General features: G+C 39.7%; 2 protein-coding genes across 2 annotated transcripts in view; both read left to right on the forward strand.

The window, feature by feature from the left end:
- The window catches only part of LOC139696076 (protein gooseberry-like), a 166,125-nt gene extending 155,337 nt beyond the window's left edge, over positions 1-10,788 (forward strand). Inside the window, exons 7-8 of the mRNA XM_071594700.1 lie at positions 8,695-8,915; positions 10,306-10,788. Coding sequence (XP_071450801.1) covers positions 8,695-8,915; positions 10,306-10,788 — 704 coding nt within the window. The remainder of the gene's footprint in view (positions 1-8,694; positions 8,916-10,305) is intronic.
- A 7,354-nt stretch (positions 10,789-18,142) lies between these two features.
- LOC139696072 (protein arginine methyltransferase NDUFAF7 homolog, mitochondrial) lies at positions 18,143-25,181 on the forward strand. Its single transcript, XM_071594695.1, has 9 exons — positions 18,143-18,345; positions 19,305-19,555; positions 19,745-19,855; positions 22,263-22,356; positions 22,736-22,896; positions 23,242-23,364; positions 23,565-23,720; positions 24,069-24,242; positions 24,532-25,181. The coding sequence occupies exons 1-9, from the start codon at positions 18,270-18,272 to the stop codon at positions 24,709-24,711; spliced, it is 1,326 nt and encodes a 441-aa protein (XP_071450796.1). The 5' UTR covers positions 18,143-18,269; the 3' UTR covers positions 24,712-25,181.
- Positions 25,182-27,047: the final 1,866 nt, after the last annotated feature.

Below are 27,047 nucleotides of genomic sequence, written 5' to 3' on the forward strand. Positions count from 1 at the left end.
CACGGCCTGGACGCCCATCAACGACACTCACCGACGAAAATGTGCGAAAAGTTCGCGATGTACTGAGCTCTGATCGTCGTCTTAATGTTCGGATGATAGCAGACCAGTTTAATGTGCCAAAAACAATAGTGCACGAGTCGCCCGCGTCCGGCCAGCGATCAAAAACATCTGGCGGCTGCATCACGACAATGCGCCGTCTCACACCGCGCTTGTCGTGTCGGACTTCTTGGCCAAGCAAGGCGTGGCAACGCTGCCGCACCCGCCCTACAGCCCGGACTTGGCACCACCGGACTTCTTTCTGTTCCCGAAGATAAAGAGGAGTTTGAAAGGAACGCGATAGGGGACTTCGGACGCCGTCAAAGAGGCCGTGACGACGTGTCTTCGAGAGGTTCCCGATGATGCCTTCGCGGGAGCGTTCCAGGAATGGGAACGCCGCTGGAACAAGTGTATCGACTCACAAGGGTCCTATTTTGAGGAATATTAGCTTAAGATATGTAAAAGTGTAATAAATGTTTTTTCCTGAGCTCTGTACACTTATTTTCCGGACGAACCCTGTATTGTTCCTTTTTACGGTTGGTGACCCAACACCCCCGTCACACGACCTTGCGGCGGCTTGCGGGGTATTATGTAGACGTAGATGTACAAAGAACAGATTATCTCCACACCGGTTGGTTAATGTGAATAATTGGTGTCCAATGCCAATCCAATTCCTTCGAGTGCCGGGAAATAAGGAAATAGCGAATTGTATATTCATTATATACATACATATACTACCTTGATCAAAAATTTCCCGGAATTTATTCAGAAAATTAAAAATACAAGTTTATTCATCTAAATCTATATTGTCCCCTTCAAAGTAATCCCCATCGACTGCAACACACTTATGCCAGCGCTTGATCCAATCCTCGAAACATTTTTTATATTCGGTTTTCGGTATGTCCATCAGTGCTTCCTGCGATTTTTCCATTACTTCCTCTCGGCTGCTAAAACGCGTTCCCCGTAATGGGTTTTTAACTCGATTGAACAGAAAGAAGTCACAGGGAGCCAAATCAGGTGAATTCGGTGGCTGTTGGATGGTATTTGTTGCATTTTTCGTCAAAAAATTACGAATAATGATAGCACTGCGACGGTGCGTTATCATGGTGCAAAATCCACGAGTTTTCTGCCCACATTTCTGGTCTCTTTCGGCGAATTGCTTCACGCAAACGTCTCATAACGCCCAAATAATACTCTTTGTTTACTGTCTGGCAAAAATTCATGATGCACTACACCGTTGTAATCCATGAAAACCGTCAGCATTGCCTTCTTTTTTGACTGAAAACGACGTGGTTTTTTTGGTCTCGGCTCATTTGGTGAACGCCATTCACTTGCCTGATGTCTGGATTGCGTGTCGTACTCATAAACCCACGTCTCGTCTCCAGTAATGATCCTTTTGATGAATGTGGGATCGGATTCAGCCTCGCAAATCATGTCTTTTGCGACGTCAACACGGTCTCTTTTTTGCATGAAATTGAGGTCTTTTGGCACCAACTTTGCTGCTACACGACGGAAACCCAAATCATTAACCACAATGTCTTGGGCGGATCCATAGGCAATGTTCAAGTCCTCCGCTATTTCTCTGATGGTTAATTTGCGGTTATTGACCAACATTTCTTTTACTTTATCAATTTTTTCACCGACTTTCGATGTCGATGGTCTGCCACTGCGTTCATCATCTTCGATTGACTCACGACCACTTCTGAACCGCTCGTGCCACTGGTAAACGACCGTTTTTTTAGAGAATCGTTGCCGAAACACTTTTCCAACATTTCCAACGTCCGTGCGCCACTAAATCCGTTTTTTACGCAAAATTTAATACAAGTTCGTTGTTGCAAATTTAAATCCATTTCTGCAATTGTAAAAAATCGCCAACACACACAGAGATAGATGTACTCTTGGCTACGTAACTTTTGCAAATGTCAAGTTATGACACTAAGATTTAAAGGGAATATCAACAACAGATGTACCAATTTAACAAAAAAACAGAACTCAAATCGGAACGATGGGAGCGCCACACGGTGGTTATTCCGGGAACTTTTTGATCAAGGTAATATATATATATATATATATATATATATATAATGGGCTGACACAACATAACACAAAAAGAACAGAATAGACACATATAAAAGAACACTTACACGGTAAATTGGTCGAGCTTTCGGCCCTCTCAGGGGCCTTCTTCAAGAGAGACTGAAAATATGCTATGGATCAGGAGAGGGGAAAGAGTTATGGGCGTGGAGGGGAGGTGTGGAGGGAATGCTGGGAGGGAAATTAATTATGGCGGTTAAGGGTGGGAATTTTAAAGGAACGGAAGGATAGTATGTAGGCGGATTCACGAGTTCTCACCTCTATGTTGGTAGCTGAATCGGGTAGGGATTCTAGGATGCTGAGGGAAAAACACTGGTCGAATGAAAGGTTGTGGGAATTGGCGTGTGAAGGGATAGGAAGAGAAGAGAGTGAGGCAGAATTACAGGAGTACCGGTGATTATTCATTCGGATGGATAAGGGGGTAATGCATTCACCTATGTAGAAGGAAGTGCAATGTTTGCATGATAAAAGATAAATAATATTTTTTGAGAGGCAATTAGCGTGGGAACGAGGTGGGGGGGCTATGAGGGGATGTAGGGAGAGGGGAGTAGGCATAATAAGAGGACAGGTTTTACATCGGGGGCGGTTGCAAGTTGGGGAAATATTGGGAAATTTGTCACGGGGGGGCGCCAAAGGGTTGGTGGATCTCAGAAGGTTTTTGAGATTGGCGGGTCGTCTGTATGCGATAGATGGGCATTGGGGTAGTAAGGATGAGGTCGCGTCATTGTCATGTAAAATTGGAAACAGTTCTTTGGTTGTAGGTGGTGGTCAAGGAATGCGGAGATTCTTTCGGTTGGAGAATTGTAACTGGAAAAAAGATATATAAAAAAAAATATAATCATTGGTGTTTAGAATTACAACAGAGGAGCCTTTATCGGCGGAGGTAACAACGATGTTAGGATGTCCAAAGCCCTCGCTCACCTGAACGATACATCCACCTATACCACTCTAACCAAAAACCCAACACAAACTTTCCAAACCGAAATTCGGTCTTTTCTCCTCCACTCCGGACCAGAAGAAGGCCTCACCTCCCAAGACATATCCCTACTTTCACCCCCAAACCCCAGAACACCCCAGTTTTATCTCCTCCCAAAAATACACAAACCCAACATCCCCTGTCGTCCTATAGTTTCCAGTTACAATTCTCCCACCGAAAGAATCTCCGCATTCCTTGACCACCACCTACAACCAAAGAACTGTTTCCAATTTTACATGACAATGACGCGACCTCATCCTTACTACCCCAATGCCCATCTATCGCATACAGACGACCCGCCAATCTCAAAAACCTTCTGAGATCCACCAACCCTTTGGCGCCCCCCCGTGACAAATTTCCCAATATTTCCCCAACTTGCAACCGCCCCCGATGTAAAACCTGTCCTCTTATTATGCCTACTCCCCTCTCCCTACATCCCCTCATAGCCCCCCCACCTCGTTCCCACGCTAATTGCCTCTCAAAAAATATTATTTATCTTTTATCATGCAAACATTGCACTTCCTTCTACATAGGTGAATGCATTACCCCCTTATCCATCCGAATGAATAATCACCGGTACTCCTGTAATTCTGCCTCACTCTCTTCTCTTCCTATCCCTTCACACGCCAATTCCCACAACCTTTCATTCGACCAGTGTTTTTCCCTCAGCATCCTAGAATCCCTACCTGATTCAGCCACCAACATAGAGGTGAGAACTCGTGAATCCGCCTACATACTATCCTTCCGTTCCTTTAAAATTCCCACCCTTAACCGCCATATTTAATTTCCCTCCCAGCATTCCCTCCACACCTCCCCTCCACGCCCATAACTCTTTCCCCTCTCCTGATCCATAGCATATTTTCAGTCTCTCTTGAAGAAGGCCCCTGAGAGGGCCGAAAGCTCGAACAATTTACCGTGTAAGTGTTCTTTTATATGTGTCTATTCTGTTCTATTTGTGTTATGTTGTGTCAGCCCATTATTGTGCCGCTCGTATGAGTTTTTCCGTACAATCGTTATATATATATATATATACCATATATATATATATAATATATATATATATATATATATATATATATACCATATATATATATAATATATATATATATATATATATATATATATATATATATATATATATATATATATATTGCATTTCCCTCATTTCTATCGTTTAAAAAGCGAAGAAAACTACGACGAATTTAGAAGTTAATTCCGGAAAGTTGATGATCCATTTTTTTTCATGAATTATCAGGTTCACTTGCAAGATATTGCCATTGGAGTGAGCACTGTGTTCCTTTTGCCAAGGAGGCCAGGAAAGACCCTCACTGCTGTAATGCTTAAAAAATAATGATACCTAAGTAATAAAAAAAGTCTTAAAAAGAAATAGTGGAGAGAACGTTTTCTACTGTGAATACGGTTGCTTTGGTGACACAACGGGGTGATCATGTTGCGAGGCACTCTGATCTCAATGGGGGAAAATGTGGCGGTGATCTGAATGCTGATCGATCGGAAGAAGAGCTAAAAAAACGATTTTTGTCCTAACATGCCAGATACTATCAAATAATATCAATTTGGTAATTTTGTTGGAATTTCGTCATGCTATGGCTGTTCATTAATCTTACATGCGAAGGGTTATGCAAAAGGGTGTAAGCTGTTAACAATAGATGCTACCTTGAGTCCTAAGACTGTCTGCAGCCCTTCTCAACAGCGACTGGAAAGCAAGCACATTGAGCAAGGAGATAAAGAGCCTTGAAATGGCATTGAAACACAGGGTGGCTACTGTGGGTGACATTAATCAAGTGAGAGGTTTTCAACTAATCTTGTTGAAGAAATGGTCACGTTTGATGAAGGCTACCACGGGACTACAATCAGTTGTATGTATGCTTGTTTTAGTTTGACAGTTTATGTGAGGGAATATTCAAAAGCAGAGGGTAGAGCAAAAGGTACAGCGCTGACTTAACATGGGATTGGTACCGGGATCGATACCTACTACATATATAAAGACTTGGAAGGGGCTTTCTCTTCTTTCCTGACTAAAAATGGGCAACTTGCAAGTTCCACAAGCTCATAATTTCATATTTTTCCATTCAAGATGGCAGAGCGCTCGCTTAGCATGCGAGACGTTTCTTGGCATTTATTTCGCTTTTTGGTAAAACGCTTGGGATCATACTCATAGTTCACCCAATGGACGGCCACTGAGTGAAACCTGGCAACGTTTGACGCTATTTCATTCAACCAACTCAAACTGATAACGCCCAAAACAATATCGAGTGTAAAAAATTTTAAACATTCCTTCCTCCATTCACAGATGGAGGCACAGCACAATAAAGGATCATACATAATATTGTTGAATGCACATTTTATCAGATAATCATTAAGTCCCATGGATAGGGTCGTGTTCGCGCTGACAGATCAAGGGGAAGGTTTTTCGCTCCTCCCATCTAGAAAAAAGTGAACGCTGCCTCCCGGGGTTGGGGCCACGGGTTGTAGGGGCACGAATCTCGCACTATCGCCTTGCTGGATAAGAGGCCACGAAGAGAACAAGACGCCATTGCGCCCCCGAAAAAATGAGCCCTCGCGCGAAATATCCGTTATCGAGAGAGCAATAGCCCAAGGGGAGGGAATGGGGAAGGATTAGCATTTTAAATTGTTCAAGAGAGTCCTAGTGGACCTTGAAATGAAAATGTACCTCACCACGCCCCTAAATCAGATTTTGGTCGGGGAAATATACCGTAATGGAGGTGTGCCAAGATTTAGGTTTAACGCCTTCGTAATATTCGGCGGAAGACAAAACTGGGCCGTCGTGAAAAAAAATCATTTGGCTTGAAGTCAAGACTCAGAACCCCTCAATTACCTTTTCCTATAAGACCCGAATCTTAGTAGGATATGTTACCAGTTTACCCAGCGCCTTGCGCGTGACTACTGCGGTTGAGACGTACATTTTCCGACACTATGGGACAATAAAAAAGTTGTAGACTGTGAACGGTGGAAATTAATTGGGCACATTCTGGGGGAGATGAATTTAGTGGGGAACGTAAGAACTCCCGAAGGCCGAGGACGACTCGGGAGGAACAAATGATTGAAGAGGTTAATGCGGAAAGTTACGAAGGAATGAAGACTTCGAGGAGAGGAGAATATAATGGAGAGGTGCTGCAAACCGATCCTATACAATTGCTTCTTTTTGATGAATACATGCGAGAATATTAGGCTTAATTTTGTGAAAATGCTTCACTTCCATATTAGTAAAATAAAATCACCCAGTTGCATTTTCCAGACAGGTTTTAATAATAAGAACCGACCCATGTTTTCCAGACCGCGCGTAATTATCATCCATCACCCTGCGCCTTGAAAATTGCGCTGTGTCGAAACCACGGGCGGTGTTTATTAACAAACCAGTGTGAGAATCCAGAGTGAGTCTCGTTTCTCAAACTAACAAGTCAATTTAAATGCTTAAAATAATCGCAAATTTAATATAAACTTTGTAAACCGCATAAACCTACTATGAAATGTTTTCGTGATGAGTGTTGGGGAAATTTTATTGTTATTGAAATTTTATCGTAAGTCCCTGTTCGAGCAATGTGCAAGGACTTAAATATTGACTTGCAACTTTGAACAACAGGCCTCGCAGCTTATTTTATGTTACGTGTTCGTTTCTCCTAATGAATGTGTGAGCTCCAAAAGACATCTGAGGGTATTTTTGGGGGTAAATAATGTCCGCAGATCCGGCGGTTTGGATGAAATCTAAAGATACAAGGTAATCACTCACCTTAGCTCATGACAAGGCCTTGCCCAGCCGGGGTGTGATTTGACGCGGCTACGATTCCCCATAGCATCTCGCCTATTCAACGTCCAGACAGTTTCTCTGTGCATTGCCCAACATTCGAGTTGGAATATTTTGAAAGTGCCATTCAGGGCCTGGCGGAATGATTTGTACGACCGTCCTCCTTCCTCTACCCTGAGAGATAACTTGCTGTGCCAGGAGAGAACGAAATGGCATATGGTTCCATCCATTCCTTATGGAGAAGGGCTAATAGACCATTCACTTGTTGAGGCCCTAGCTGTCATGTAGACCGAGGCATATTCCTATAATCATACTTCCACTAACACATTAATATTTTTTCAGAAAATTCGAAGGGGCAATGCACAAGTCCTGAGTGCCCGATTGAAACCGATTGAGGACCGTATATTTCCAATGCGTCCCTGAAGGGAGAGGAGACGGAGATCTGTGAGGGAAATGGTACGAACATCTCGAGTCGTATGTACTCTGGTCCTCTTACTCTTGGATTTTGGGATATTTTAGTGGTCCAAGACCCTGAATCATACAGATCACTCCGAGGCAATCCCTGGGGTCCCAAGAAAATGGACATCCCTGACCACGAGTCAATTCGAAACTAAAAGAGAGACAAAAAAAATACCCGTCGTCGCAGGCACGGCACGGGCATCTCATCCGAATTGTTCCCGCTTCACCTATGCCCCATCGACGCCAGGATCCCGGGAAGGAGAGACGGATGCATGCTCACGAATAGAGGTGGCAGAGCCAAAAACCCTATCGCGTTTCTGAACGTGGAGGAGGGTGGGGGGGGGGGGCGAGAAGAAAAACTGCCCACCCTTGGAGGTGCTTCCCATCGCAGTCTTGAATCATAACAAATGCTCTTCGGAATAGAATTGCGGGGAAGATGATGAAGCAAAGCGAGAGGGAGATGGACGGGGGAGATAATGAGGAGACGACCGAGGTGCTCCGGCGCTGGGATGAAGTCGGAAACAACCCCACACCCGTCCCTCCACGCCTGCGGAGTTCCCTAATCTGCGACCACGTGTCAGTATTTGTATCCGAAGGGCGTCGACGACAGGTCGAGTAACAGCAGAGCTCCGAGGAATGGAAGACGGGAGGAGGCTCCCAAGATACAATTGCAAGTTGCGACAAGAGCAACGGAAGCTGAAGAGTATGGAGGAGGAAATAAATCACGAAGAATCAGTTTGATGATATTTTTCGTACATTACCACCACTGAGACCTTGCAATATATTACACTCTCGATTATAAAAATGTGTAGGTTAAGCTACAATTTCTTCAGCTTTTACTTGTTTTAAACTCTAAGAAACCTGACAAAAGAAAGCCATTACTCCTTTATAATTAACAGTTCAATAACTGGCACTAATGACAGCAGAGTTCTTCGATATTTATTCGGTTTTTACTTTCGGTCTCGTGTTTCTTGGAGCACACTGAAAAATATCAGCTAGACCCGATGAAGAAAGCTACGAATCTCACAATAATAGCGACGAGATCAATAATACATACATGATGATCATTATACACCGATACCAAAACTGCATGTCAAGAACTAAATTTGACAGTTATTGCCGGTTACTTTTATGAAAATGAAAGATTTTAGAGTCACATAATGTATGAAGCTTAATGAGTGAAAACTATGCGTAACATTCGCTTGCTTTAATTTTAAAAGTAAAATAAATTGGAAAAAGCAATAAATATCTTGAAAAAATCACGTATTCGGCTCCTCTCACCCCACCCACCCCTAGGAATCGATGCGCATAAAATTACAGCGCTCTCTTTTCTCTCTCTTTTCAGATCACTCCGCTCTGTATTCATCGCACGTCGTGTCGTCGGCCGCGATGGCTGCAATGGGTGCCGGCGGCACCACCGCACCAGGAGACACCACCAGATGCTTGAACCCTTCGTCCGTGCCCACTCCCCCCTCTTCCGTGCCCACCCCTCCCTCCTCGACCTCCTCCTCATACTCCCTCGCCTCTCCCTACGCCTCTTCCGGCCAGGCCATCATATCATCACAGGTGAGGGGATTAACTCTCCCTGCCCACCATTACTTTTGACGCCGATATATGGATCAAATAATTCACTCGGGATTGCATTATTGCACCAGATATTATACGCCATATTCGCCCTTGACGGCCTTGATGAGAGCGGGCGGATGGGTTCTCGCACCAAACTGCTCATAATAAGTACTTGACCATTGCCAGCGAGTGTACTCATAAACAGACGAGGGTTTATATCTTCAAAACGTATCCTTGAACCCTTCTTAAGTTGAGTTTCAATGAACGTCGCAGGAAGTTTGAAAGGCCTATTATTCATGTTTTCATTTTGTTTTCCCAACCTGTGACATGAATACAGCATACTCACTGCATCCTCATTTCTGTATTCATAATTTGAATTATAATGGAATGTTTTCGAAGACCATGGAACGGTGAGACATATCGTGCTAATGAGATGTGTGATCATTTAATGCTAAAACAAATAATTGTTGCTAAAGAAGAAAAGTACTGCTGCTTCCGGAAAAATCTCGTCATTTCGTTTCCGTTTTATAATAACTGATTTTGGCACAAGGGGTTGTGAAGATTCGCGCACCCGCTAGATGCTTGACTCATTACGGTTGAAATGATCCAAATAATGTTCAGGTCTTGTCTTACAACTAATGCGCTACATTTGGAAGGGTCGTGCCCATTTGTCTTTCTGTCGTCACTAAGGTTATGTCATGCCAGTCTTGCTGTCGACCAAATGCATCGACCAAAATGGCGATTATGTAGAAAAATGTTCGAGCTTTAAACCAATACCTGAAAATAGTTAAAAATAAGTTTCTTTCTTTTCATACAAAATGGAAGACCTTCGTTTTGGGATTAACCTAGTGTCTTAACGCGTCCGAATTATCTTCTTCCGATTGAGTTGCATCTGACAGCGTAGCGATGAAAGGTAAAAAAGTATCCCGAAAAACAATTCGAGTGAAATATATTGAAGCAAAATTTAAGTTTGAAAATATTTTGTGGGGCTTGGAGATGAAGATATCTCCGGGCCAGTCCCAACTTTCGATTGCTCTAATGCTAATTTATTATGGTCTGAGCGCCCCGCGTTACTGCAGATGAAAGCGCAATCAAAATATCCCGTGATTGAGGGTGAGCAACTCCATGCCCAAATAACTAATCCTCCAATCTACTATGATGAAGTCTGCCATTCCCCTCGAAACGTAACCAACCACGGACGGCCCTCTGTGGACGTGAGCTAGCTACGTCACAGCGTGGCACTATTAACCCAAGGAAACAAAAACCAGATGTTTGGGTCTCGAAGTCCATTAAACTTAGAAGAGAGCCCCTTTAAGGTTACCAGTGGAGGGAGGCCCATAAAAAGGGGCGGTCGAACTATGACACCTAATGGGTTTTCCCTCTTTTGCAGATGTCGGCTCACCTCCCAACGGACCCGATCCTATCCCCCTCGCACCGCCCTTCCGCCGCGTCACTGCACGGCCTTTCCATGGCCAGTGGCGGGACCTACGGCGGCAGCGCCCTCGGCATGCAGCACCACCCGCATCACCATCAGCACCACCACCAGCCCTGCTCCACCGCTCCGGAGGGCCCACAGCAGCAGCATCTTCAGCAGCCGGGGGACGCAGGGATGGTGCCCTGGCTCCCCCGCGGGGTGCCGTCGCCCGGCGGTGCGAGCGGCGTCATGGGCTCGCCGCCGGCCTCCCCGCCGCCCTCCGTGCCGCTCGCCTCGCCGGCCGCGACCCCACCCACCGCCGCCTTCGGCCACCACCACCACCACACCACGCCGCCTCCCCCCCCCTCCATGTCGGCCGGACCCGCCGGCTTCGTGACCCACGTCAGCCGGACGCCCGCCGTGCACCACCACCACCAGTCGTTCTACGGGTGGTACTAATGGAGCGAGCACCCGTACCTTCCCTCGTCCCCGACATCACCACCAGCTATCACCCTGCACCACTCTCCCTCTAGTCTGGCGATGTGATCGGTGGGAGAAGGTTAACATTTAGTTTCTATTGATAGCTCATGATATCCCAAACTGCTCGCGGCTCTTCCCAACTCTGACTGGAAGGAAGAAGTATTCCAATCCTAGTAAATGTTTATGTGCCTGGATTAATGAGGTCAACAAAGAATTGTGTGGGAGACTACAATAAACTAGTTTTTGAGTGTAGTGTGTGATTGTGCCCCTTTTTGAGTGCATTAGTAGAATTTATTGGGACCTGCCAATGAGCCTTGGATCCTTGGTACAGTGTTGGGATTTTGGGTGTAAGCCACACTGTCTTAGAAAATCCACACTTAAAATACATGGATTATAGTCACGGTTGACCATTCTGATTGATTCTGCCACTAAGCCCTGGAAGAAAATTCTGTTGGGTGCAAGCCACTCTGTGGAACACCTCCCAAAGTTGTACATAATGATCTTAGATAATTCGCATAGGATAAAAAAAGTGTTTGTATTTACCAAATGAAGGAGACGGAAATGAAGCCCAGAGCTTTCATCAGTCTGGTGCTTGTTAAAACTATTTAAACCAGCAATTTCATGCTATGAGATACCTTGTTAATTTAAAATGGGGCTTAAAAGAATTTGTTGGTGAAAAAATTGTAAATCTGACATTTGAGGAAGCAGTCAAATGAATATAAATTGATAACCACATGCAGTTATCAGACATGGATTGCATCTTATAGGGACTGCATCTCTGAATGAGTCCCCTCACATTTAATGGAATTTTGCGCAGTGAAATGGGTGAATTTTTTATCTAAGTGAACCACTTTGGGACAAATTTGAGAGGAATGATTGATTTTAGGCAAACTTGTGAACACCCACCAGTGATTTCATTATTTCTTTTTCAAAAAGAGTCATTGGAAATTTTAGTTGTTCTAAGTTCTAGCAATGTCATTTTTTTTAGAAAAATATGTCAAAAAAATTAATTATAGTTCCAATTTGTATGACTGAAGGAATGAGCTTAACTTTGTCTCAATCAAATCGGTTGTTAATCATCTACATTGGTCATTATATTTTTCACTCATTTTGTCACAACATGTATGTATGTCTAACCCTGCTGCATTGAAAAATTACTTTTGAATGTGGCTAAATGTCACAAGAGAAGTAATTGAGTCTTAATAATGTTGCATTGTACTTGTAAGTGTGAGGACCTTAATCATGGGAGTTGTAATTGTGGATAATTTAGCTATATTTGTAATTTAAAAAGTTTAGCAAATTAAATAAATGCATTTTCAAATACTGCAGCACTGAATTGTCTTGATTCAAAATGAAGTTCAGACAAACCAGAGCCATTATGCTTATGCAGACAAATAGTGCAGAATGCTGAGTGGTGATCTGTGGCATTCCCTAAGAAGAAATTCTCTCTCATGAAGAACTTCCTTGCCTTGCCATGCCATCTCCCTGATGCATCCAGGTTTGTTGGCTTCTTTTCCCACGTTGGTTTAATTCCAGAATTCTTCTTTGGATTTTACAGAATATGTGCATCAAAACTGCCAATCTGAGAATTTAAATACCATTAATCTAATAAGGGCAGTAAGACCTAGTAAATACCCTTGCTGCCATGGAGTGCCTACCTATATAAATCAGAATTAAAAATTTTTATCTTCTTAGAGTACTCAACAATTTCAGTGACTCAACCCACACCAATCAAACTGAGCTGCTACCCATTAAAACATCTTTGAAAAATCAGGCCCAATATTATTGCACAAAGTATTTACTACAAAGTACATGTATACCTTGTTGTTTTCTGAAAGAATTATATAAATAAATATATATAAATATATTAAAATAAATTTAAATTGTATTTAGAAGTACATTGTTCAAGCTGTATCATCTCATAAGGAGCTACAATAACTCTAGAAATGAATGGTGTTTTCGGGTGTAAAATGTGATAAACCATTGGCCATTCATTCAGCCACTTCACTTTTTCAACTGTGGTATATTATACCTAATTTTCTGAATTCCAAAACTTTTGAGTCAAGTTTTTTACTTCTAATCCAAATGATGCAGTTTGCATCATGAATCTGCCTCTGGGGACCCATAATAAAGTAATTTCATCTGCAATTTCAGAATTATTTATCAATTATGACATAGATACTATTGTGACTAAAACATTTTTTCCAGATTAACAGCTCCCTAACACTTGTGCCCATAGTCAGGTGTTTGACGTGCTCAGTACTAATAATCTGGCCCTGGTTGAAGTTATGCAGTGCGCTTGTCTAGTTTTGTCAAGCAAGACTAATGAGCATTAAGCTATTTGCGGGAGGTTCAAATGTGTTCTTTACTCATTTAGCTAAACTCCCACCGCATGCTTTTATGGTTAGCCGAACTTTTTGAGTAACTTCTGACAAAGCGACTAAAGAAAATGTCACCCTTTCTTAAATGTATGAATTATAGATGCTATGGGGCATGGTATAACAGGCAAATGAGCTCTTCCCTTACTCTTCCCACTGAATTCTGTCTTCTGGAAAAGTATGAATGGGGTTAGGTTGGTAGTAAATATGCACAAAAATTATGACAAAGTGCTTCCAGTCTCTTTTAGCTATGAGAAAAGCTATATTCAAATAAACATTCATTAATATCCTCGGCAAAGGCTAGTTCCTATCAACTGAAAAAGTGTTGGGTACTCAATTCCTCTCAAGAAAATTATATGTGAATTATAAATAAAGGTATATGTGCTTCTCGACAGACAAAAATGTGGCTGCTCCAATGAGGCTAACTTGTCTCGGTGATGACTCAACTATTCAACTTAATAGTAAGAAGAAATATCCTCGCCATTGGTCATTAGTATGAGTACCCTTATCATGCAAGGTAAAAATGTCATACGGTGAATTCCTGAGTCTTAATTTTTTGCTGAACTACAAAGAGACATAGGCTTTGAATCATTCGAGATACAACCAATTCCGCCAACTTTCCTTGAGAACCATGGTCTAGATTTTCAAGTATAACACTGTGCAGTTAATTAAAGACTCCAGTTAGAAATGTAGCTTGCTGGACTAAGGATTCCTTCAGCTGGAGCCCTGGATGGTTAGACTTCTCTTGTGTCTAAAAGAACAAATAACAAGTGGATGGCACCTGGTAGTACCATCCACTCATCTGTTCTTTTAAATGTACACATGACAGAGATTTGGGGCAAAATGAAAACTGTGCAATAAGCGGGCACTATCAACATTGTTCTTCATCAATCTTACATGTGGCTGATCTGTCACCTCATCCCACTGATTTGACATTACAATGTAAGCCTAATCCTGCAACTACCTATATTTTGTGAAGCCATTTTCTGTTTTTCAATCGACTCTCAATAACTCTAATCTAATCTATCACATGAACCTTAATTTCTCTTGTATTTTCTTCCGCTGGAATGGTTAGCTTATCAGGTTGTGCACCAGTACCCAATTACCCAAAGGTAGCTGGCTGAACATTTTCCAGGTGCAATCAACTCACTTGCCACCTCACCATCAACAAATCACATCTAAATCCTAAATTGGATAAAATTATTTAAGTATTATTTACCTAGGATTTATATTGTTATATAAAATACCCCTTTAGTGAGATTCCATACGACAAACACTGGAATGGCTCTGCTAGAAAAAGGGAATGCTGCTTTTGTTGCTTGCAATAGTGCAGGGACTTTGACCCTGAATCAAATATTACCGGTCAAAATCAAGCTCCAAATTCAAGTGAAGAAAAGATGGAAAGGGAAAATAATATGATGCCATAAGTGGTACAAATTAGCACTTTCCTTCTGAAAATGCACATGTCAACATGAGAGAAATAATGTTCGGCTACATAGAACTGTTGAACTACATTATTCTCCATCCACAGCCACTCTGGAAAGCCACCAAAGAATGTGAAATTATTCAAGCCATCAGTAACTTTACCTAAAAAACAAAATGTTTCATTAAGGTTGCCAACTCTATCCGTCCCTCGGTCAAACAGCCCTGAAGATTCAAGTTGGAACGCTAGCAAAACGGTTGACAACCAAGCAAACAATAATGGCAAAAACATGAGCAGAATCCATTGAATCTACACTAAAGAAACCATTGAACTTGGATGAGCATTACTCATATGAGACTGCTGCTCTAATCATGTGAGATGATGATGTCAGGCCATAACTGATTTTGAACAGACAAATGTTGTGGAATCATGCAAGGAAAATGATTTTTTGACTGAAAAATTGTATCAAGAGGATTAAAATCCTATATTAAGTATAATGCCATGAAACAAGTTACTATAATGGTGATAGTGGAAAAAGGAAAGGAATAGGAAAAAAGTGCGTAAGAAAGGAAAGGTTATGATGGGAATGCATAAATGGATACCATTATAAGAAAATAACACTGATGAAGATGATCAAGAAAATTTATTTACCACAATGAGGACTTGATGCAGAAATTTGAAATACTAAGGCAAATCAGTCAAAAGGAATCAATAATATGAGGTGGGCCCATCATGATGTAATAGCATCATCACTATTAACAAAGTGAATTTATGACCTTCCCTGAGCTCCATAACAGTTCAAATGTCTTGTAAGTAGCTCACTGAGCTCCTTGTAACAATCAATATGTTGGGTATGTGAATATGACTCACTTGTCTACATATACATGTACTTTATAGTAGTAGTAGTTTTGAGGGGAGGCGACCGACAGCTGAGGTCATTTGCGCCATAGGGGATGGATAGGAAAGGATGAAGGGTGGAGAGAAACCCGGCATCGGCATTAGCCTACTCTTTACGAAAGGCGCCAAGGGGTCCGCGGCTTAACGTCCCATCCGACGGACGGCGTACTCACTCAAAGTGCCCTCCACAAAGCACCTCAAGCAGGGATCGAGATACCTCTGAAAAATATTCAACACCGCCGGGATTTGAACCCGGGCCCTCTGGGTGGGAAGCCAGTACGCTAGCCCCCGCACCATCTCGATCCCCATGTACTTTATAATGTCTCATATTTTGCTATAGATTGTTTTCAAGTGGGCATGAAAGTCTACCGGCAGCTCTGGGAAATGGCCTCCAGTCCTATGAAAAATCAATGCAGTTGCAGCCTTAAGTTGGCTTACCCCAACAACTGAAGGCCCAAACAAGGATGGGAAAGAATATGTTAAACAAGCTCAACATTCATGATCTCGTATGAACACATCCATAGTTGAGAGAAGTCCTGATCAGCATATTGAAGAATGAAAAATGAATGAAGAATAAGATTCCTGTGCTAAGAAAATTGCACCAAAATATGGGAGTTTGAAAGTATTGCCCTGATAACCCATGCATTGATTGACAGATATAATGGGAAAAGTTAACGAGTGAGTTCTGGGGGGAGAAATCTGTTGAAATCGGGCAGCATAAACTAGAATGGTGGAACAATATACTTACCTAGGAATTGTTTTGGATCAAGACAGTCAAAGTAGTGGAGAAGAATGGAAAAAGGTAAAATGGATGGAAAGGGAAACAAATCCATAAGTAATAGGCATGATAAGGGAGGAGAGAATATTGTTGGGAGAAATCCAGAGGATGAAGTGAAGATGGAGGTAAGTATTTTGGTCGATGACAGAATGTTGAAGACAGAGCATAGAGTCAAGTGAAGTTGAGGGAGGAAAAGGATAAGCATGTTGGATGGCATGAAGGGAGGCAAAATATATGTGGAATTGAAGAAGGTTGTATTGTTAGTTCAATAGTTTCAGCCTCAACTTTGTGGAAGTTCATTTTAATAAATGAAAAAGAAACACTTTGTTCCAATCCACCACTTTATTACAGGTACGACTAGTTTTGACGCTACGGCGTCATCCTCAGGTACCTATACCTGAGGATGACGCCGTAGCGTCGAAACTAGTCGTACCTGTAATAAAGTGGTGGATTGGAACAAAGTGTTTCTTTTTCATTTATTAAGGTTGTACTGTATTTATGGTGTCAGGCTTTTTTGTCGGGCGAGACTTGGAAATATAACTGTATTCAGTTTGTGTCATTAAGAACTAACTTGTATAGTATACAAATAGTTGTATTATCAAATAATAAATAATCAAGGGCTGGTGCTTGTGCCAGTAGATAATGATAAATCCTCAAGATTATTGCCCTAGGTACCAAACTCTTCTAATAGTATACAAAACCAGCCTAGATTTAGAAAAATCTTCCATGAAGCCACACACATGAAGCTTTCTCCTGTATTAGCCCTCACTTCTTGAACCGAATAAAAATGTTAGTCAGGGTAGAGTTCACCTTTTGCAAAGCTCTAAGGTATAAGGAATCCACAATTTAGAATTTGGAAGGAAAGGGTGGCAGATATATTTGTGTGTCATCTGCAGGTTTTCAGGAACATTGGGTACCTGAAAAACTCAGTATCTGTGAATTTGTGGGCATTCACAGGAATAACTTAGATTTGTAAAGGCACCTTCTGGTCAGTAATTAAATGCTCAACTCACTGGACTTCAACATTTAGTGCCAGGTATATAAGATGTAGTAACCCTTGTACTCATGGCACATCATGCGCTTCCCATACCACTGATGTGCATTGGGATGAGATTCTTTGACTAAGAGTAGATGCTGGCGGACTTGATTTACTTAAAACCAGGAGCATTCATTGAAATTTTGGTGTAATGCACGAACTTGTACTGAGTGTTCCACAGAAACAAAAAGAGTATTCTGCAATAACTTGAAGTCATTCAACATAGAAAATAGCAGCACTGGAGGCATATAAATATATATACGGGGATCGAACCCAGGACCCTTCGGTCAGTTGTCCAACGCTCTACCCCCTGGACTATCACTATATATATATATATATATATATATATATATATATATATATATATATATATATATATATATATGTAAAATTTGGACGGCACAATAGAACACGTAAAAAGGACACTCACATTTCAGAAGGTTTGAGTTTTCGGCTTCCTTCAGGTAAGACTCAACAGAGCAAAGCGGTGAATTGATGTGAACAATATTTGCTTGGATGTTATTATACTGTTTTATTGTAACTTAGGGTCAATAAACGTGTTTACTTTAATTATAACTGAACCTTTTTAATCAGGAAACGGCTGCTGATATTCAGGGCAAATACTCTATTACTGTTATCATATTATAATTATTAAAAATCGTTATTTTAGATATTCGGAATTGAAATTCGCATGAATGTGGCCATTATAAATAAACAGTAATGCATTTCATGTTCAAGGGCATAAACTATGCAATTTGAAACAATTTGCACGCTTAATAGCAATGCAGATAAAAACAAAACAAGATCATAATGTAGATAATGCGCAATGCTAGTAAATATAAATCGTTAAATCCAAAATTTCCTGCTTGAAATAGGAATTATCCAGTTTTGTTGCAAAAATGACGGAATGATGTATATGATGTTAGGAATAAATATTATAAATTTAAAATGATGGTTTTCAGGGCGATTTTTGAGCGTAATCTCAACGTATTTCCACGTCTAATTCAATATCGCTCGAAGTTTGGTACGTAGAAATTTTGGAAGTATAGAACTGGCTTGAAATATTTGCATGATTAATTAATACTCTTAGTTAGTAATGACCACTCGAAAATAAGTTCAAACGGTATTAATTAAACTTGGAATTGCCACCAGTGTTTGTATTAAATTATCATCGCTGTCATTTCATTCTTCAGTCTTCTGATCTTAATACTGCCAACTATATTTTATACGAATAAAAAGTGATAGACTCTCAATAGAGTAGGTAATAAAAATTAGCTTCCACACTGGCCCAGAACACTGTCAAGTTAATGGGCAAAATTTTCCAATTTTACCAAGATTTCACAACTAATTTTATAGTGTACTATAGATAAAAATATTAGGGAAATGGCTATAAATGCAGTCAGATCAACAGTAAATATTACATTAATTTTATAACCATGTTGAATGTTAAATAGGTGATCCAAAAAGTACTCGGTTATATTTATTGTTGTGGATTAAACCAAGTAGCAAATAAGTGTTAAAAGTCAAGCCCTCTGATCTCATACTATTTTTTGCCCCGGGCAAGCCTCTGGGCACCCTCAGATCCACCTATGTTATATACATTTGGTAGTTGTGTCCATCCAAAACCTTCCTTAACCGCTAGATTACTTAATTATATATATATATATATATATATATATATATGCACACACATATATATCTGTGTATGTGTGGGTCGCGGTAGAGCGTTGGACTACTAATGGGAGGCCTCGGGTTCGGTTCCCAGGCAAGCCTTTCTGGTCACCTGCAGCTCCATCCAAGCTCAGCGATTTTTCGGTTAGCAGGTCTTCCTGGGAAACCATAACCGGCACAGGGAAAGGCACTTGCCCCCCTACCCTGTTGTTTGAATTTCGCATGCCGTCGGACTTAGTACAGGGTGAACTCAATCATGACCTGCCTAACCGACCTTAGGGTTGATTATTGTGTTTATGGATTTTTATGTAGCATGTAGAACCTTAAGTGACAATGGAGGAAGGCCTCCTCCAAATTCTGAAAAAGGGACAAGAGGACAAAAGGAGGACCTTTCCCGGCAACTAGCTGCAAGAATTAAAATGATGGGGCCAATACCCGTCGCAGAATACATGAGAGAGGCACTCACCCATCCTACCCTTGGTTACTATACCACTCGGTCTGAAGTATTTGGGAAAAGCGGAGATTTTGTGACTTCCCCAGAGATAAGCCAACTATTTGGCGAGGTAACTGCATTGAAATTTCATTGATGATGTCAAGGCACCTGGGGCTCATGCACTTTTTTCCTCATTGGTTGTTCAATCTATTATCATATATACATGCCCTTATTACTATATCTTTTTAATAGACAAGTGACACTTAATCTATTAAGCTTATTAAAAGAGCTAATTGGAGTTATTAATTGCCTTTTTTAGATGGTTGGTGTATGGTGCCTAAATGAATGGCGGAAAGTAGGGTCTCCAAAGCCAGTTCAAATTGTTGAACTTGGTCCAGGCACTGGTTCTCTAGCAGAAGACATCATAAAGGTGAGCATAACATGCCAATTGTATTGTCAAACCACTCCTTTATAACGATAGAAGTGCTGAGTAATGAAAACATCGCAATTGTGTGGATGTAAAGAGAGAAAAACTGATAAATTTATGGCTGAATCAATGGCAAACTAAAAATCCATCCAGGAAATAGTGACATGGAGAGACATTGAATGGATACATCAGCTACATACCAATTATGTTCACGTACACTTCAGTTGAAAGAATTTTATTGCAATCTGTCATGTCTGCTGTGTAAAATAACCTTACATTGCATTTTCTTTCATGGAAAAATTGAACCCCAATTTTTCTGTGATGAGAATTTGTTTAATAAATAGAGTTTTTGATTGATAAAAAGAGTTTTTGCATGATGTTGAGTTTTCATGTTATGTCAAATAACTTCGTTATTCGCTTAATTAAAAATATTTTGCTCTTGATATAGTTAATCCTTGATGTAATATTTTTCACTTATGTATTTATATCACCATAAATACAACCTCGGCATTGTTCATACACACTGTGTGATCTTCACGTCTAACCATGCATTGTGACATTATGGCTCATTAACTTTAGTTTTGTCTAATTTTACTTCTTACTTACTTTAATTAATTGAAGCTTCATTGAAAATTTCAGCAATATTTTACTAGGCAAAAATTTGTCAAAGTGTTGCGGAACTAAACGGTTTGGTTTGGTTGCATAAAATATGGACCAATTTCATGATTTTGTTTTAGGAATTAGGATCAGTATTTGCATTGTTTTGAAGTGATTTGACAGATGAGGTCAATGCACCATTTGCATTACTCAAGGAAATTTATTACATCAAAGCCAAGTATTAAGTGGTGGCATATGTTACCCCTTATATCCCCTCTGTAGTCATTAAATGTGTTGTGAGTGAGTGCTGGCATTTGGATGAGTTAAATATAACTATTTCACTAATTGTTGGAAGAGTCCTTCAAAATGATGACTATTATAAAGTATTCTTTGTTGATTATTCTGCTGGGAAGAACGCAGCAGTATCGGTAACAGAGTTCCATGGCTGTGTGTTGCAAGAGGAATGAAGATGTTATTGATTCACTTTCATATCCAGAAATCTAACTCTCTTCAATGACCTCTGGTGTATTTTGCCTTACCTATTTTTGTCTCATCAATCTTGTAGCATTTTATTGGTCGGTGACCAGTATTTTTTTCAACATTTAGTTTTTTTATGCCGAAAGAAATACAAGATCTGTAAATCTGTTTCAGGAAAACTCAGAACTACCATTACTTTTATAATTTATTGGTAATTTTAGTAAATCAGATGAATAATTATGCATTAAATGAGCTCGTCCGGGTGAATATACTGAATGCCTATGCCCACAGACTAAATTATTAAACCCTTAACAAGATCAAAATGTATTTACTATTTGTAAGTATAATATATGTTTGAATTTCTATATTAATATAGATTAGCCATTTTCAGTTAGCTTGGTGGGGAATAGGTAAAGATCATTGGGCTTGGAGTGTCACTAAATAATTCATTGCTCACAATTCTCTTTGGGCATAATCCACATGTTGAAAGTGTGGGCCCTTTAGGGCAAGGAATCAAGAGAGTTGCTTGGCAAGTGGGAAGCTGCAACCCTGGATTTGAAATCCCATTAAAACCACTGCTTGACCGTAAACTTGGTGTAATAATCCGGAGTTGAACATGCACATATCTGTTATGTAAAGATTCTGTTATTAGCTCTTGAGGATCAGTTACTAGGAGTTCCACCATTCCATTATATGATACAAAGAATACAGTAAAACCAAAACAGTGTCATCTTAATCTATGGAACTTGACACATAAAGAGTATTTTATTAACAGGCAGTGGAATATAGAGAGATGGCATGGGATCAAGATTTAACATTAACTGTTTTGCATTTGTTAGTCAATTAATAAAATTACAATATTTTTCCATCGATAACGCGCACCTTATGTATAACGCGCACCCAGAACTTTTTAGTTCTCATGAATTTGTCTAGATACCGTGCGCCCGGGGCTTCATAGTTATCTTGAACGTATATAGATGCCGCGCATCTGTGTATACATATAAATATGCACGTGAAAATTATATATAGTGTATGTAAAAAACGTCCATATCGGATGTGTGTATAAAAATACGTCTATTTTTGGATTTTTTAAATTTTCATTACATAACGCGTATCGTCATTTTTTCGAACATCTGAACATTTCTGTATAGATAAGGCGGGCGTTATGGATGGGAAAATACGGTACATTAAATACACTCTTGAAAGATTATAACATGATATCCACTCAATATTATTTCATGAAGTTTATATTAAAATGCATTTTATCATCACTATGCAGATATCAGTATGATTCTTCAGTTTAATAATTCAACGCTTGGTTTTATTCAATTCTTAGGTGTGGTGCTTGTTGGAAGGAAATGACTTGACCCTTAGGCTAGTGGAAATAAGCCAGTCACTTATTAAAAAGCAGGCCCAAAGACTGTGTGGGGGTAAGTGTACGCCCATTTTATGAGCGAGTAAGTAAGAACATTTACAAATCATTGACACCGACTTCATCTTCAACTGGAACTTCAAGTTAAAATGATATAATGAGTATTTAAAGCATGTTATAGTTGGAATCATATCTGTTCTCAGAAATGCTTCGTTATTAGAATGCCATTGAACTCAAGTTACTTAACCTGTCATCAGTATTATAATATAAGTGGGTCATCAGTAAAATCATCTGTAAAATCTAACTACTGCTCCTAATACTAAATATGACTAACTACTTCAGTTATAACTAACTAATCTAAATATAACTAACTACTACGTCTAATGAATCTACTATGCATTAGTTAGATTTTACAGATGTTTGTTTTCTGTTTTCAGAAAGTGCTGTTGACAATGAAATCTCACCAGAAGGATTAAGGACAACTCGTGGCGATGTCCCTGTTCACTGGTATTCAGTTGTTGACGATGTGCCAGTTGACTCATTTACAATTTTTGTGGCTCATGAGTTTCTTGATGCATTGCCCATCCATAAATTTCAGGTAAATGCTTCAGAGTCAAATGTAGGCACTTTTTTCAGATTACATTAATTTAGTTCAATCATGATTCAAGCTTAGTTTTGCTGATAAAAAAAGTATCATTTATTCTAAGCCCTTGGCAACTTTTTTGAGATGTAGTCGATAGTTTCCAGGTGCCAGGAAAAATATTTCTAGTATCATTTAAGGTTATGTAGAATAATTTCATTGGGCTTTTAATGACTTTAAAGAGAAATCAAATAGAAATATATGGGAGTAAAGTATTCCTAGTAAATCATTGCTAATGCATTTGAAAGTAAGTAGGTATGTAGAAATAATTCAAAGCATCAGGTCATTTATGTCTTTACTTAGTTCACCGAGGATGGCTGGAGGGAAGTGCTGGTTGATATCAGTAAGGATTCAGGCCATGAAATCCCCAAATTTCGGTTTGTCTTGGCCAGAAATGAAACTCCAGCATCCAAGATATTTCTAAAGGTAAGAAGCTTTTTTTCTTTTTAATAGGCTATTTTTTAAAAATTATTTAATAATATGAAAATAGAAAGGTTTGCAATTGCTAACTTAGCCATGAAGAATCTTGCTTCTTTGCTGCCTCCTAAGCATTCCAAATTGCTGATGCAAAATTTGATGCAGTACTATACTCGTTTGTCTTACCATGCTGCAATTTTAACTTTCAGAATGGTGTCGTTGGGAGACAGCCTGGTGTTGTCCGGGAAGTTAGTCCTGCTGCTCTTGCATTAGGGTATCAACTGGCTACTCGTATCGAAGAAGATGGTGGTTTTGTACTTATAGCAGACTATGGTCATTTGGGGGAAAAGGGTGACACGTTAAGGGTATGTTATCAAAAGAAGAGGTAAAGATTGGAATTTATATAGCTGTCTTTCCTGTTACTTATTGTAGATCTTGGGTGATGACCGGTCAGAAACAATAGTTTAAAATATGCATTGGTATATTTTTATGATGATATATGCCTGCAAGCAATCTTGTAAAATTTTCGCTCATTTCTTGGGTATTTGATGATTTCTACTGAATAGGAAATAAAATGGATTATCCAGCCAATGGGCCAACAAAATGCAAGATTCTCATATTCCATTTACTAGTCGGCTGTGCTATGAAAATTATTATGTAATCAAAGTAATTAATTCTGTTTAACACTAATGGCTGCCTGAATGCTTTTATAGGCATTCAGTAATCATAAACTTCATGACCCTCTGGAGAATCCAGGAAAAGCTGATCTCACTGCAGATGTCGACTTCAGGCGGTTGCAGGATGAAGTAGGAGAAAAAGCCCTTACAATTGGACCGGTTCCCCAGCAGTTTTTTCTTCAAAACATGGGAATAGATGTTCGACTCGAGGTATTTGACTTTTTAACCTGTTCTGAAGAGCATTACCTCCTGGGGAAAAGAGTGTAATTGGGTTGTTGGTGCACAGTAATAAGTGAAATTCGGCTGCAGAAATAGGAGCGGACTAATTTCAGGGAGTGACTGCATTTGTATTCATTCACTAATTTTCTTACTTGTGGTGTTTTTATCAATTCATATATGTCAGTCTTGGTCTCGTAAATACTAGCATATCCAGTAAATGTAGTGATTTTGAATGTCCGACTTATTTCCCACCACACCTATCATTCGATTTCTTCCTCAGGCTTTAAAGAAGAGTTGTTCCAGTGAAAGGGAAGTGAAGTGGATCGAGGCAGGCTACAGGATGCTTACGGATCCAACTCAGATGGGCGAGAGGTTCAAGTTTTTTGCATTGTTTCCCAATGTTCTGCGTCAGTTTCTACACAAATTCCCCGTGGCAGGTTTTCCACCTCCAAGGATGTGACGACTTCTGCATTCACACGTTTTACTCCAAGAGTGTCATTTCCATTGCAAGTATTAGTTATTGCAGTTCATACCTTGATGATGTGATTTGCACTGAATTTCTGTGATGTCTGTCAAAACATTGCCTAATGGGTGATCAAGTTTTGCTGATTTCTATTTTACATAGGAAACATTTTAAATAAACAATAGTCTTTCAGGTGAATTCAGACTCAAGTTGTTTTTCTAAAAGGATTACATTATGATATGTTTGAATGTTTTGTTTAAAAAATTTAATTTATTATATTTATGATTTGTAAATAAGCATGCCATATGTATCAATAATTATGTATCCCAGATTTAAGGTTTCAACTAAATTATTTTAAAGGTTTTATCAATTTAGGCCTTGAAGTATGTAGTCAACACTTCTGCTCAAGCTTTTCAGCTACTTTTTGAGTAGATTTGTAATTTACCAAATAAATTTCTCTGGTTTTATTCTGTACTTTTTCCTGAACCTGCTAAATATTTTACCATAACTCCCCAAGTAAAGGACAAACAGTAAAATATAAAGAAGCATTATTATTAGGAACATGGAATTCATTTTTGATTGATTGAATGAGCTGGTATGCACGCGGGAAGATTGAAAGGTTCTCGGAATTACCACCAGATGTCGGTGCTAGTGCAATGAGTTTCCCGTGTATTAATGAGTTATCCTTTGTAAGTAAACACACAATGCTTCAGTGCCCTGGGAAGAGATCTGTGGTGCGGACATCTCTCTGTTGCAGTTCCCATGTAGTGATTTGCGAAGATTGAAAAAATTGAGATCCGAGCAGTGATTAAATACTTTGTAAAGAAAGGTATGAAAGCAAAGGGAATTCATGTTAACTTTAAGAGCACTCTGACAGGGGCCTCTGCTCCTTCGTATTCAACCGTTGCCAACTGGACAAACGAGTTTAAGTTTGGTCTTGGCAGCTTAGGTGATGATCCATGTAGCGGTCGGCTGAAATGTGCCACCAACCCGGAAATTATTGCAAAAGTGCATAAAGTGTTCTTGGAGGATCGCCAACTGAAGTGGCGAGAACTTGCTGAAGCTGTAGGGATGTCATCTGAAGGGGCATATCACATTTTAAGAGAGGAATTCGATATGAGAAAATTGTCTGCTAAATGGGAGATAAGACTCATGACGCAGGATCATAAACGCATCAGGATGGAAATTTCCAAACAATATTTGACCCATTTTAATAGCAACCTACAAGATATTCTGCGCCAGTTTGTGAGCACAGATGAAACTTGGGTCCACTACTATACCCCATGTACAAAACAGCAGTCAAAGCATGCAGATTCACCACCGAAGGTGATGGCCTTTTAAGAATACCTAGCAATAAATTCAGTTAAAACAAAGAACTAAAAGGAGAAATACATGGGTATTTTACATGTCTGATGAAATATAATTTTTGAGATGGGATCAAGACATTGGAACATTGCTGGTGAACAGGGAGACTACATTGAAAAAAAAAAGTTTCACCAAGGTAAGTCCTTTATTTCTATTCTATTCAGAGAACTTTTCAAATTACCTTCGTAATATACATCTACCTCTACAGAAGTATACCTGAAGACAGACAAAATATAGGTATTCTTAGAAATCAACACAATAAACAATACACCTATTAATACTATGCTACTTTCCCTTTCATAGAAAATTATTAATGGCTACATAATGCTACAGTAGATTCTATTTAGAGTAGGAAGGTTATATTACAGCATTTATTCCAAGTTATTACCCTAACTTACTGCTCTCTAGTAATTATAATAAAATGAAGAAAATCATGGGGAAACTGTTTGGTTGCCATACAGCTCAAGAAGTATGAGCACACACATGCTATTCTTAGTCTAGTGGATTGAGTCATCCTGGTGATCAACTTTTTCTCTCGGAGATATTGCAAATCCACTGTATGTGTAATCCTTGAAATAAATTAATATTTATTCTACGTGTTAGAAAAATAAAGCTTGATACAAATCTCCTTATGATGAAACCCACCAGCTGCCATTTCATGTGGCTATTCCGAATTTCCTGTCGCTGTACATAGAAGATGATGCAAATCAAATTTAATATGTAGTTAAACATATTCTCCACTGTGTATGACACACACCTTATACATAATCAATTAGTTGAACACTCACAGTAATGTGTGCATCTGTACAGTTGATTGTGCATCCAATTAAGATTTAGGAAAAACTATACGCCCCATTTTTAACAACAGGAAATGAGTGTGCTCTTAGAAATTGACACAGTATAAGCTCTACACGATGAATTATTTGGATATTGGTATGCTTAAAAAAATGTGGGAATGACAGACCAAA

The sequence above is a fragment of the Hetaerina americana genome, unplaced genomic scaffold, assembly GCF_022747635.1.
Source record: "Hetaerina americana unplaced genomic scaffold, ioHetAmer1.1.p SCAF_67, whole genome shotgun sequence".
Taxonomy (NCBI): Eukaryota; Metazoa; Arthropoda; class Insecta; order Odonata; family Calopterygidae; genus Hetaerina; species Hetaerina americana.

What these genes read in the sequence shown, in the direction of transcription:
- LOC139696072 (XM_071594695.1), top strand. Translation starts at nt 18,270, where the DNA reads ATGATGGTTTTCAGGGCGATTTTTGAGCGTAATCTCAACGTATTTCCA. An exon ending in TCAATATCGCTCGAAGTTTG is followed by an intron (nt 18,346 to 19,304) that starts GTACGTAGAAAT and finishes ATTTTTATGTAG; the next exon opens with CATGTAGAACCTTAAGTGAC. An exon ending in TAGCAGAAGACATCATAAAG is followed by an intron (nt 19,856 to 22,262) that starts GTGAGCATAACA and finishes TTCAATTCTTAG; the next exon opens with GTGTGGTGCTTGTTGGAAGG.